This window comes from Corvus moneduloides, chromosome 3, assembly GCF_009650955.1.
Source record: "Corvus moneduloides isolate bCorMon1 chromosome 3, bCorMon1.pri, whole genome shotgun sequence".
In the NCBI taxonomy this organism is placed as follows: Eukaryota; Metazoa; Chordata; class Aves; order Passeriformes; family Corvidae; genus Corvus; species Corvus moneduloides.
In genome coordinates, this window is record NC_045478.1 from 82081512 (window position 1) to 82096056 (window position 14545).

General features: G+C 36.5%; 1 protein-coding gene across 4 annotated transcripts in view; it reads left to right on the top strand.

Annotated features, from left to right (window-relative positions):
- The window catches only part of PDE10A (phosphodiesterase 10A), a 347928-nt gene that overhangs the window by 236093 nt on the left and 97290 nt on the right, over positions 1-14545 (top strand). For all 4 annotated transcript variants that reach the window (XM_032102458.1, XM_032102456.1, XM_032102457.1 and 1 more), the window contains exon 2: positions 12553-12681. In XM_032102458.1, coding sequence (XP_031958349.1) covers positions 12553-12681 — 129 coding nt within the window. The remainder of the gene's footprint in view (positions 1-12552; positions 12682-14545) is intronic.

The window sequence follows — 14545 nt, forward strand, 5'->3', positions numbered from 1 at the left end:
GTAGACCAGAGGAGGTTATCAATGTTGCTGTATGAAGAGATCTGCCTTCCCTCAGCCTGGACTGCTTATTCCTATCCTCGTACTGTTCACTCTTTGCTACAACATAAAGGTTCACACAGGTAGACAGGATAACTTGATTCTGGTAAAAGCTGTCCTTTTGTGTTTTGGGTTGGTTTATTTTTTGTTTCTTTGTTTGGTTTGGTTTGGGTTTTTTTCTGGTTAATTTTGTACTGGTTTGGTTAGTCATTCCTTTATCTCTTGAATAGTGTTTGTACTCTCTGACCTGTGTTCATCCTCATGCTTCTCAAGTTTTCTTCTGCATTTTCTTTGTGTTTCTCCTAGCTTTACTCTGCCCATTTATCCGTGGTGAAAATATAGCCATCTGTGTGGCCCTGTGGCCTTTTCCTGCTGATAATACATCCAGTATTTCTTGAGCCTGTCTATCACATGAGAGGATGACTGTATCTAAAGAATTTGAGTTGATGCATTTTTAATTACCCTTTGCATCCCTCTTTGTTCCTCTTACTAATCTCTGTACCTCTCCCTGCTCCCCCCCCCACCAATTAAAAATCCATAGAGACTAAAATTTCCCCAGCTGCTGCCATGCTAAGTGCACTCAACTTATTTATGAAAATATTTGGTGGTGTCTACTGACTTTGGAATGCTTGGATGTCTTGCAATCAAGCTAGAGTATGTGTGTCACAGTCATTTAACCAGAAGCATTGCAGGATTGCTTGTTTGCTGGAAAGACATGCCAGGGACTTGGATGAGTTTGACTATCAGGTGCATTTGTTAGCTTGTGTAGTAACATGAACAGCGCCAGCACTATTAAGTCCTCAGAACTGCTGTTCACAAAATTACTAAGCCATTACTCTGTAAAATAATGTGACAGTGGTAGCAAAGGAGAAAGAGTAATGCACTAGTATTTATGACTGCTTTTTGTCATTGATACCATATCCTTGTGAGACCTCCTGCTGCCATTTTTCTTGCAGTACAACATGGAGTCATTTTTTAGTTATCTTGGGTGCACTGGATTTTCTCCAGATCTTTCATGTCACTGTCAGTTAAACTGAATAGTATTAAAATTTATATTCTCCAGCCTACAGAAGTTGCAGTCTTGGAGGCTTTCCCAGAGTGAATCTGAAGGACTTTAAAAACGTTGATAGCTACCTATTTGTTAAATCTCTCTATTTTGTCTAATTTGATATTTTTGAAGTCCTTTTGTGTACTTCTCTTATTGGATATTTTATGATGCAGCTTTTAACTGGCTAGTTCTGGCAGTGGATCAGTCTGTTTATGTGCTATCATTGTGATTTTTTTAGGTATGGCTTTAGTATTTTTTTGTCATTGTATGATATTGTAAGGGACCTATCATGGGCTCATGAGGGCTATATGGCTGGTTAGCGAGCTGGACAGAAATCAGAATCTCAGCCCTCAGTACTGCAACACATTAAAGTGAAAATTTATGACCAGCCCTGTGGAAATACGTGTTTTATAGTGTCTGTCTTGTATGGACATATTTATTGTTTTAAAGTGTTTTCTGAATGTAGCTAATGGCCAAGTTCAAATAGGCTTTACACAGACCAGGTTGTTACATAGTGATTATTAGAAGCAATTCTACCAGAATGTTTTTCTTATTGAGTACTTTATCATCTTTCCCTGTGAAAAGTTTGTATAAATTGTTATAGCAAAGGCACAGTGCAGGATATGCATCCTGTGAATGTGGGAAATTTTTAAAACATGTTTCCTGAGTCCTGTACAAATACAAGCTCTCAGTTTTCATCTCTCCTGTTTTCCTTTCACTTCTGCTCTTCCCAACTCTTCTCCCCCCTTCCCAGTTCTTTTTCTTCTAAGGATGCTTTTTTGGAGGTGAACACATGTTTGTGAGCTACACTGTCTCCAAAACAAACAAAATAGGGTGGGGAGATGATGAAGGGGAGGAGGACAGGGAAAAGATGCAGCTGCTCATTTTTAATTTTTGAAACTAGCTTTGAATTCTTGGCATTTGCTTAAGCTTTATAATACAAACTAGGGGCATGGCTGAAATACTGTGTCTTTGTTCTACTGTGGTTACCAACAAGAAACTCTTATAATAGTAACAAATAGATTGTTTGAATTCTTGTCTAAAATAGTGTCGATGGAAGATGTTTTGCCAGATGAGATTGCGTGCATAGACCATTGCCACAGCAGTGAAAGCTTTTGGAAAAGCAGCCAACGCCATATGTTGTATTTTATTCTGTGGTGCCAACATCCAAGTCAGTAGAAGGTATTTTCATTTATTTCACCTGCCAGGAAGTAGAAATCCCTGTAGCATTTCTTCCTGTAATTCTGTGGAACCTGCTCAAGCTGTGTGCCCTCACAGCAAAGAAGGCCAGCAGCATCCTGGCTGCATTAGGAAGAGCACTGCCAGCAGGTCAAAGGGCGATCCTGCCCATCTACCCAGCCCTGGTGAGACACATCTTGAGTACTGGGCCCAGTTTTGTACCCCCCAGGGCAAGAGACATATGGACATAGTAGAGTGAGTCCAGTGAAGAGCCATAAAGATGATCGGGACTGGATTGTTCAGTTTGGAGAAAAGAAAGACTTGAGGAGGCATCTTATCTCTTTGTATAAGTATCTTATGGGGGGGGAAGTAAAACAGGTGGAGCCAGTTCAGGTCTTCTTGGCAGTACTCAGCAATAGAACCAAATGCATTGGGTACAAACTGAAACACGGGGATTTCTACCTGAACACTGGCACAGACTGCACAGAGTGTGGGGGCTCTTTCCATCCTTGGAGATACTCAAAGCTGACAGACCAGGAGCCTGAGAAACCCACTGTAGGTGACCCTGCTTGAGCACAGGGTTGATCTGGTGACAGTCTCTGGAGGTTGCCATTCTCAGTGAATCTGCAGTTCTTGTGTGCCTCTGATTTGGTGTCTAGCTGAAAAACTGGACTATGTCAGATACCACTAAACAAGTTTTATGCTCTCACATATTTTTCTGAGTGGTAATATTAGTGAAATAATATTATTAACACTATTAGAGAAAAATTTGTGTTTGAGGAACAAAGCTTGAAACAATGTGTGGAATGAGACGTGTTTGAGGCTTTGTTGCACAACTCTTCACATGTTAGTGAGCTCTTACCCACATAAGTAGTCTCACTGACGTCAATAGGACTGCTGCTGTAAGTGTTCACCAGTGCAAATAAGGGTTGCACAATGTGTCCTTGTCTGTGTTGTACAAGTGTATGTAACACAGTATTTAATTATCACTTCAAACCTCCTTTACTTCAGTAGCGTATTCTTTAAAATACCTCAAATTATACTACTTTTCCTAGGCTGTACTTTACTGACATAGAGATATCATTACATCCATCACCATACAATTGAGCACAGATAGCATCTCTGAAAAATTGTCTTTCCTTCTGTTCATTTATACAGCTGGAAAAAAGAGCTGACAGAAAAAAAAGGAAATAATTCTCTTTTTTGATAGTGTTTTAAATAAATTGGAGTTTCTAACTTTTTTCTGACAGTTTGATGGAGTCAGTGCTTTACTTCCAGTGTTTAATTAGTCTGAAGTTAGGCTTTCTATTCCCCACAAAAGAATTAAATAGGTTTTTTTACTTTTAAATATCAGTCAAAGTTCAATTTTGTATAAAGAGGCATCTTGTATCTATATTTTATAGTAATACAAAATGTAGAGTAAAAAGCGGTTTCCAAGATCAATTATATGATGCCAACTTTTTGTATTTCAACGTTATTGCTAAAACATCTGCTGTGTTTTAGTGTGCAGCGCTTTTGATGGTGTTGAGGGAAGGCTATGATGTACTCTCTAACATTCAAGTGATAAAGCCAGAGTCTCTGTCACAAAAACTTGATTTTTTTTTAGAAGATTTTTAGGAGTTTTTATATTTTAGAGGTTCCTTTCTTGTTGTAGGTATTTAAATTTTTGTCAAGGTACTTGAATTAGTTAGAGAGTTTTCTGGAACTACTGTAGGAATAGTTGAATAATTGCATATGGATACTTGGAGTTAAATCTCTTTGGAATTGTGAAATGTTGTAAGAATACAGTGGTAAATTAGAAAAATGAGCCTGTTCCACTGTGTAAAGAGGATGGATGTTATTCATTCAGCCCAGTGGTACCTTTACAGAGAGTTGATTTTTAGTGCTGAAAACTCTTTCAAGGTAATCCTTAAAGTATGAAAGAAAAAAATTAATTGTTTAAAGCTAAAATAAGAAAAATTGATACTGCAGTTTGAATGGGCTATTAAAATTTTATTTATTTATTTAATAGGTACACCCATTTTGTACCTATTAGTAACCTGAAGAGACTAAATGGAAAATGCAATAAACTCTTTTACAGCTTAGTCTTTTATTTAAAATCAGATGTCTTTTTTAAAAAAAAGATGTGCTCCAGCTCAGCCTTCAGTTTGTTAGTCTTAATGTGCATCTAGCAGATGACATCCTTTGTGTTAATCAATAGGTCAGGATCTTGGCAGCACTTTCTATCTGTCTTAAAAGAAATGAACCTGTAAATATCATCTCCAATCTTTAGATCAAATAAAGCACCTTGCAGCCTGCTCCTTGCATCCTTTCTGAAGTTTCCTGTTCAACAACTTATCAGGCTGGTGCACAGTAATCTCTTTGGACTTCAGCAAAGCTTTTGATGCTGTCTCTCACAGGATTCTCCTGGAAAAAATGTCCAGCACACAGCTGGATAACATTGTGTTACATGATGGGTGAGCAACTGGCTCACAGGTCAGGCACAAAGGGTTACAGTGAATGGGGTGACATCAGACTGGGGACTTGTTACTGGTGGGGTTCCACAGGGCTCCATCCTCGGCCCTGTGCTCTTCAGCATCTTCATAACTGATTTAGATGCAGGACTTGAAGGAGTTACAGAATTTGTGAAACTCATCATCTAGACTAATTTGTATATTTTTCTAAATGTTTTATTTTAGCCATGATGACTAGAAAAATGCTGAGCTAGCATGGTTTGTTTTTGAAGAGCTTCCTTCCCATGAACCAGATCAAACATTTCTGGATGTGGCTGTGTTATATTTCTTCTATTAGTACTTTTTAGTGATGGATTTCTCTGGGTTTTGTACCTTCTCATTTTGTAAAGGATGTGGCCTGTGTTTCTCTTTAAACATCCTAAGACTGTAAGTTTGGAGGGGATTTAAAGAGAATGACAAATCAGGTCTGTGGTGCTGCAGATATGGTCCTAGTACCACCGAAGCAGAGACTCTCAGGTGTCCAGTCTTGTTGCTAAGTAGCATGTTATTTGACTGTGTGTAGGTGTTATTTCAGAAGAGTCCTGTGCTCTGGGAAACTGTCCTAACATGTCTACCAACCTAAGTGTTAAGATGAAGTGGGGTGCTCCTTTCCGAAGAAAGAACATTCTCTGTCTCCAATTTAGTGAAATAACAGAGTGAGACTTGGCACAGGCATGTAATATCCTTTAAAGGTTTCATCATAGTGAATCTTGTTTGTGGAATAAGTTCAGTTATAAACAGGACTGCACATTTATATTGGTAAGTATATTATAAAGCATTTACAGAACTTTATTCATGAAAGTTTGTTTTAAGTAATAAATCAGCAGTAAAACATTGGTAGTAAAGGGAATGGGACAACTTTTAAGCCAGAAGAGCTTGCTTAAAAGGGAGCTACTCCACGATTAGGTGTCAGGTGGGAGGAAGACATTACATCAGCCAGAAGGTATTACTGGAGAAGACATAAATCAAGAACTTGGTCCCAACACCTGTTCTCAAGGGAAGAGTTAAGGCACTCTTACCTTGCTTAATCATTAGATTTTAAGTAGTTTAATTTGCAGCTGTATATGGTCTTTTAAGAGATTAATTATGTGCAAGTTCTAAGTGACTTTACATTGTTCAAATGAGTTATTAATGTATTTTAGTATTTATTTAGTCTTCATTAAGACATGCATTACCCTTTAGGTATATTTTGGGCAGGAGCAAGGTACCCTGGCTCCATGTGTTGCACAAGAGAAAGAAAAAGGCAAATAATTATCCTGAGATGTTCCTTATACAGCTACAAATACATTTTAACCTACTTCAGTATAATGCATTACTTATAATTATGTTAATAATTATTTTTATCAGTAACCTTAAGATGATCCATAACTTTCTCAAGCAAATGCTTGAAATTATTTGATTACAATTTGCAAGTCCTAGAGCATGTCTGTAGTCCTTTTGTTAGCTTTTTCCAGAGTGTTAATTAAATTTCCAAATTTGGTTCCATCATGCACCTGGAAGGAGAATAAAGCTTTTTACAGACCCCTCGGAGTTACTCCAGTGTGCTAATGAGAATTGGAGAGAAGCTAATCTCAAATCAGGAAAGTAAGACAGAGTTTTAAAAAGCCCCATACATCGACTAATGGATAATATTACAGCATAACAGTGTACATGCAGGATTATGCCATTCAGACAATTTGAAGTGTGTTTTGGAACCCTATGAAAAATGAAAGTTCAAATGAGAATACGTTGACTCCATTAGGCATACATATAATTCCTATGGACTGATTATAGGCCTTTAGCTCTAGCTAATGAAAACTGATTTCATCAAGAGTCCTACATGATTTTTTGCTTTTTAAGTTAATACTGAAGCAGTGCTCAGAGCTGCTAGTACTGTGCAGTTCTTGAGTGTTAGATTTTGGGAGACATAAGCAGATGAGTATCTGCAGATGTCTAGGGCTCAGGCTTGCAAGATGCTGATAATATCAGAAAAACCACCATGAAAGTTGGTGGAAACTAAAGGCCCTTATGTCCATGCCTAGCTCAGCATCTGGCGTGTTCAAGTGCATCCATGGCTTTTTCATCAGGAGTATGGGATTTGAATTACAGGATACAGGATGCCGTGGTTGTTGATATTCTTCTGTATGAGCACATTCCAGCTCTGTTTAGCTGAGCTAGACTTTATTTTCTCTCTGAAAAACTTCAGCAGTGCTGCTGACATCCTGGCTGAGATGTCACATGGCTACTGCTGTCATTTACATGTATACAGAGCCTGCAGGTTTATGCAGTGACAGGAGGCTGGTGCAATTAAACATTCACCTTTTAATGAAGATTTAAAATGATTAATAGTAAAATTTATTATCTGTGAAACAAACATATGCCCTTTTAAAATGCCCAAATCAGCAGTGAGGTGGTGAGGTGTTTTCAGGTACTGCTTTACTGGTTTTCACTGGCAATATGCCGGAGCCATGTGTTGGGTTTGTTCTAGCAATGCAGGTGGGATTTGGAGTAGGAGGGGCAAAAAAGGTGACTGGAGCTCCTCACAGACAAGCTTGTGAATTGATTTTTTAAGAAAAGAGAAGTTAAAGAGGTTTGACCATTCTGATTGTTTCTCATTAGTGATTATACTTTTTGCCAGACCAGTAATGTCAGGTTTCAGAGGGTTTGGGCACTTGGTCACATTACATTCCTGTGTATTTAAATGGATTAAGATAAAAAGTCTGACTTGAAAAGGATATTTCAAAACTGACTGTGCCTGTGGTTTTGAATCCCGATGCTTTGAACAAAGAAGGGATTGATTTAATGGGATTAATGCTTAATCCAAATGAAGCAATGTACACACATGCCTTGAATGTTTTTGAGAATAACTACAAATACCACTTATAAAGTTCTGTAGAAAAATACAGAGAGGTGATCTTTGTGTAAGTAAGAGATGGGACAAGACTGCTTTAGATAAAGGAGAACACAGGCAAAGCTGTGTTCAGATTAGGTCTTCTGGATGACTTTCAGATATTTCTAGTCTTCTTTTTTCATACAAGTATGATATTTATTTTCAAATGTTGATTTTGAGGAAGTGTGACACTTCTCTCTTCATAATTTTGTTATTTCAGATGAGAAAAAGTGTTTTCAAATTAGGCAGTTTTTCACTTTTATTTGAGGTATGGTTGTTTTCTGCTTCAGATGATGTTTTATCTTTATCACCACCATTATATTTCTCTTTCCCTTCGCTTGAAGGTTTTCTACGTGGTACAATATGTTGTTAGCTACTTGGAGATATTAAGACTTTGCCCATATTTGCTGTGACTCTGCGGCTCCTCTACTTTCAGGGAAGAATTGCTTCCTAAACCAAACAAGTTAATTTGTGTATTTTTTTTTCTGTCTGAATTACTTTTTTGTTGTTCTTGTTGTTAACAGATGCAACATTGACAACATTTATAGTTATTTCCTTTCATGTTTATTGGTAAAAGCCTTCTTGATATGCGAAATCCACCTGATTTCTTATAATGAATGACCAATGTATACCCTCACAATGTGTTTTCAAACCATTGGATCCAGTCTAAATGGGAAAAAGGTGTGCCAATTCATCAAAGACTGTTGCAAAGGTTTTGAGGGAAGAAATGACTGCAGTCTTTCAGAGTGTAGCTGTCTGGGATAAAATGCTGACCCTTGATAAGTATTAGGCTGGCTCATCAGTTTTTACCCATTCTTCCCTGACTCCCCATGTGCCCCCCAGACTGGGGACCAGAAACTTTAGGTGAAAATTAAAATTCTTGCCTAATCATGAAATTTGATTAAGCTAGTGGTTTTAGAAAAAAGACCAAATATCACAACGCTAATGAAAAAATTGCAAGAATTGCTAATGACGTGTGTGACTCATGTTGATAAATGGAGCAGATTTTTAAACATAGCTCTAGGCTTCAATTCTTTCAGCTCATTCACAGTCAGTTCTTCTTTATACTGGGCTCAGTGAAGCTATTCTCAGAGGAGGGTGCAGTGTGACATGGATTAGGAGCCAGAGAGGAGAGCCATTAATCGATTCAGTACTACACAGGTTATCCAATATCTAAGAAAGGTTTTAAATATTTTAGGAAGCATAAAAAGCTGAAAGCAAAAATCTAGTGATTTTTGATTTTATTATTTTTTTTTTTTTTTTCTTTAAAGGAAGGCTGTTGAAGACTGGCTCAAAAGCAAGGAATAATTACTGATAATTGATGTTTGAAGTGGTTTTGTTTCTAGGTTTATTTTTAAACCCAGCTATGCTATATCTGAGTTAGTAAGCAGTGCAAAGGAGCATTCTTATACACTAGAATTGGGTTTTTGTCTGGAATGGTTCTCGGCATTGCATTTTCCGAGCCAGTTAGTGATGTCCTGGGCAGGTCTCAAATGTTGCTCTGGGGTAGGGTCAGGCCAGGAATGGTTCCCAGCAGGCAATCAAACTTTCAGTTTTCCCTCAGCTTCATTGTTGGAGATCAAGAAAGCTTAGTAGTAAGAATGAAGCAGTTATAGGCCACTTGGTTTAATGTCAGTGAACAGCCCTACAATATTCAGTTTACTGGTCTAGACAAGCCTACAGTGTTTCCTTGTAGTACTATTATAATTTAAAGTAAAACTCACTGTGAGTTTTAAGATGCTGAATTTGGTATAATTTGTCACATCTGCCAAAAAACCATTTTCTTCCTTAAGATAGAAGTCCTAGTGTTTTATGCTTTTATTTTAAAGTGTTGATAGTCATTTTCCAAAGAGCATTTCTCTGACTTCTTAAGAGGACAGCAGCATATAAGACTGCAAGTGTTCGTTTTTTCTACCTCTCCTAAAATCCAACATAGACAGTATGAGGATGGTGGTAATCAACAGGGTGAATATTGATCATATTTATTATAAGAATCTTTCTGTTCCATAAACTTTGTCCATTGTGATGCTTTATTCCTTCCTGGTCATTCAAATATACATTTTGTTTGAAACTATCTTCACACATTTGAGGCTTCTTGAAAAATGTCTGGGTCAGTACATGTAAAATGATCTACCTGCATAGTACTGCAATCTGTAACAAGTATTTCCTAATTTTCTCTTAATTAGTTTTTTTTTTTAGTGCTACAGATTTTGACTAATGAAGCTGTTGGTGTACTTACACTGGACAGTGGGAGATTGGTCTGTGAAAGCAGTTGATCTCTTTTAGGCTTCTAATTTACATTATCTTTAATGAAATGTAGGAGTTGTTGAAAAGAAACTTTGCTGGTAGATCAAAAGGAGAAACTAGGCTTGAGCAGGCCAGGCAATCACCTATTAAGCAGCCTGCAATGTTCACACTAGCTTTGTATGAGACAATGTGTCATTGCTAGTTTTGATTGTGGAGTTTGTGTGTATGTTTGCAGTGTGTTTTGATGCAGCAGGCTAACAGTTGAGAGCTGACTGATAAATTGGCCTTAATCTATGTAGAAAATAGGTTTAAATTACTCCTTTTTTACTCTGCAAACATAGTTGTAAATCCTGTTCTTCTTGCTCCCATCTATAAATCACACATTGAAAAAGCACATCTGCACAGATGCCTTTAGTGAAATAAAAAAAGGGTAATGTAAAGACTGTTTAGGATTTCTTGTATCAGCTCCATGAATCACTTTTCTGTATAAGGTTAAAGCAGAGTTTTTGCCTTTAGGTTGCTGAAGTTGCATGATATCTGAATATTAAACTTAAGACCTGTAGACTGAAGTCTTATTTCAAATTGACATTTTATTGAATTTTGATGTATGTATTAGAAAACCCACAACATTTAAAGGTTTGAATCAGGAAAGAAAGGTTATTTTCACTGAAGAAACAAACCAGTCCTTTCAGAAATCCAGTTGCTAATTTTACGATCTTTTCATGTCATAGTTTCTTACTAGAAGCAAAAAAGGGGGGTTTTTGCAGTCTAAAGACAACTTGGAAGTAGCAGACATTTTATGAAAAGTGTGCTTTGATTGTTTTTCATGTAGAACTTCAAGGGCAGATAAATTTTTGACGGCTTTGTGATGGCTAAATCTTTAAAATGCAGTAGTCTTTTGAATGATTCTTAAAACATGTTTCCTTGTCAAATTTTCTTACTATGCAGTTAGAAATACTTTTTCAAGGTACTGCATTTTTCTCATTTGAACAAATTACCGAATTATATTAATGAATTTGATTTTTTCTGAATATGAAGTCATACCTGTATTGGCTTTAAAATCATCTTGTTCATTTGGCACTTGTACTTCTTTATAGCTGCATTATGATCTAACTTTACAAGCTATCACCTAAGGTTAAACAATCAAAGTAGTGGGGCTTTGCTTGTTTTCGCCCCACTTGCTGATTATCTACCTCTTTTATTGATTTAGGAGAAACCTTTTGTTCTTTACTAGTGAAAATCAGGATGCTCACTCAATTAGCTCCTATTCAAGAGATTCAGATATGGGGAATTTCCTTAAGTGGCTATGTTGTTCTTTGAGGCTATGATATCCGACAGAAACTGTTGCCTTTGGATTAGGAGCAAGGGTAGTTTAAACCAGTTTTGGGCTGGTGGGGGCTGACGTGGTGGAGTGATGTGGTGCAGTCGGTGTGAGTAAAGTGGCGTATGTGGTTGATGCCCTGCAGATGGGAGCTGTTGGTTTGTCTTCTGGTGTTGCTTCCTGAAGACTTTCATAGTAAACATTTATAAGAGATCTTAAATATTACCATCATTGACTAGCACTGAAATTGCACTACTGCTCTGTTCATCACGTTCTGATACTGTGCAAAACATCAAATAGGAGAATTGATCGTATTTTGTAGCATGAATACTCTCTCAGTGTTGTTCAGAGGGGTGATTCTTTTCTGCTGAACCTTGACTGCTTTCTGTGGAGAATTTACTATTATATTTAAATACACAAAACACAAGAGAAGATGGTGTATTTGGAGTCATGAGAGTGGTTGTAACTCCTCTTCCCCTCATATCTCACTAAGACTTTTGCATTCGGGGTGCCTGTGCCCTCTGTGATAGATTGGAGCCAAGTCCCTCAGGACAGGCATTTCTTATTTCTTCCCCCTTTGGAAAACCTCAGCACTGCTGGGTTCACCTCCCTCTGGCCAGTCGTTTTGCTTGGGGGATTTGTGAAGTGTATAACCAGATTATAATTTTGTGAATTTGAAAATTTATTTATGAATGTCAAGGATCTGAGGTTCTGAATTTTTCTTCTTTTTCTAAAATGTTTACTGGAGTTTTCTTTTTGTTGCAGATATTGTAAATGCCTTTTATCTGCAATTATTTTCATTTTGATAACTAAATTACTAAAGTAATGGAAGCATGCATGTGAAAACAGTTTATATATCTAAAGTAACTTAGGTAATTCTAGTATTTTAAAATTGCATATGATTTTCATGTTATATAATACTTTGTGTTGATTTTGCTGCCATTTGCAGTGAGAATATTGAATTTGGTGCTCTATGAGACATCCCAGTTCACTTTCTTCTATCTCCTTCTAACCAGTTTCTTTATCAATATATCATCTTGCGTATCTTGGAACTAAGTAATTTTATAGTCACAATCATAGTCGCGAATTCCTACCTGGCTGTTTCTCCTGGGTAATGTCTATGTTTGTTTAGGGGACTTTTGTACACAGTATCCTCTATGGATACACTTTGCTTCTACCATTTTCTATATGACAGCTCATTTATTTGACTGGATATTGCTCTCTCTGCTCTATTTAAATAGTCATATATTCAATCAGTGTGTTAAAGAAAAGGATATTGATTCTTGCTTGTCTCTAGGTGTTTTTTTCATATGAGGGAGTTCATACAAATAATGTAATCAATAAATGTTCTCTTTTTCAGGCCTAACAGATGAAAAAGTGAAGGCGTATCTTTCTCTTCACCCCCAGGTACTGGATGAGTTTGTGTCAGAAAGTGTAAGTGCGGAAACTGTGGAAAAATGGCTAAAAAGGAAAAATAACAGACAAGAAGGTAAGTACTTTGTGATTAATATTTAGCTTTGAACAGCTCAGTTATTTTCAGATTTAGAAAGGAAACCTGGTTTTGGTATAACTTGACTATTATAATTTTTGTGTTTAGGTTCTACCATTTTTTCGAAGGCAAAATAGGCTAACAATTTTTAAAAATATTTTGAACCTTTTGGTATTTTTATTTTGAAATATACTGGTACTAATTTTGGAAGTTTAGTTTACCCATTTTGAGTTGCAAATACTATCCATCAACCTGTAGTGTCTGTTCTGAGAACATAATTTGGTCTTCTTGGATCTGAAATTGATAAATTTCGAATTAAAATTATCCAGTATGCCTCAGTAAATTACTGGATATACCATCTCAAAAGTTCCTACTTGCAACATGTAATAAGTCAATTTTAGATAAGAACATTGACATAGAAGTTAAAACCCAGTGTGTTGAATTCTGGGGGTACTTCTGTTGGATTGCTTTAGGTAAAATACCTTGCCAAATAGACCCAGAAAACTTTCTTTTGAGACAGCCTGGATTGACAATGATCATAAATTTTGTAATGATATTAAATTTTGTGAGGTTGTCTGCAAACATAAAATTCATGCAATTCTAGCAATGATTTGTAATGTACCAGGTAAAATGCAAAGGAGGAAATTACCAAGAAGGTTAGGTTAGAAACACTGATTTTGTTTTCTGGCTGACTTCCGAGGTGTTTAGGGTTTAAGTTCTGGTGATAATTCTCATTTTACATAGAGGGGCTATTGTTACTTCCTAGAAGATAGTGTTTTCTGTAGAAGATGATGGTTGACAAGGGATGGAAAAGGCTTTATCGAGCTGTTACTGTTTTTGGTGGTAATGACTATATATATATATATATATATATATATATATATATATATCATACTAAGGTAGCAGTAATTTTTGTTGCTTTAAAGAGATTACCTAACAGAACAGAAGTACATAGCAATAGACTGTTCACTACTTTCTTTGTAGTTTGCAAACTGCAGCACTGCAGGAGGCCTATTGTTATAATCCACAAATGCAGTCAGAAAAACAATGTTATGAATCAAGGGAATAGGTTGTGACAATGCTTTTTGTAAGCAGAAGATAAAACAGAAACTAATACTTCTTATTTTTATGAGCTATGGTCATTTAAAAATAATGATTTTGTCTAAGGTGCTTGAAATCACTGTAAGAAATCATTGTATGTTTGAAACACAGTTTATAGTCTGGGTCCAGGATCTTGATGCTAAAACCAAGTAAGTGCTTTGGAAAACTTTTAGCATCAAGAATCATATTTTGCTAGAGGAATTTATTACCAGTTGCTCAAATTTTTGGGGGAGACTTTAAACTAAAGATATATTTTTGTGGGAGTCCTCATGCAAGTTTTTGAAGCAACTGCTAAAGCAAAGTAACTGCTGACCATTTTCCTAGCAAAGTTTTAACATAAACAGGTACAACAGTGGGATTTGTCTGTTTTTTCTTACGCTTTAAAAACTCTGTATTATGGCTAATTTGCCCCAAACTTGTATTAAAAGTGTCAAGCAATACTTATGCTACCATTATCATCCAACAGGTCTTTCTGTCTTCCCTGCTACTTCCCTTTTCCTGACAGTGATCTTTTAGGTGGCCATATTTATTACCCTAAAGACAGTCATACAGATGTGGTTTCTTTAGTGTTGGATTTTAGACAAAAATAAGCAGAACCAGATTTAAAACTACACTTGCCAAGTCAAAAAGATTAATTTGAATGCATTTTGTTTATAGAATGGAACAGATACTGATGAGCCTTATCTGTGATTTCTTCTGGAAAGATAAAGTCTATAGTCATATAAAATATTTCTGATAACAAAATATCCCAGTTTTTCAGAAT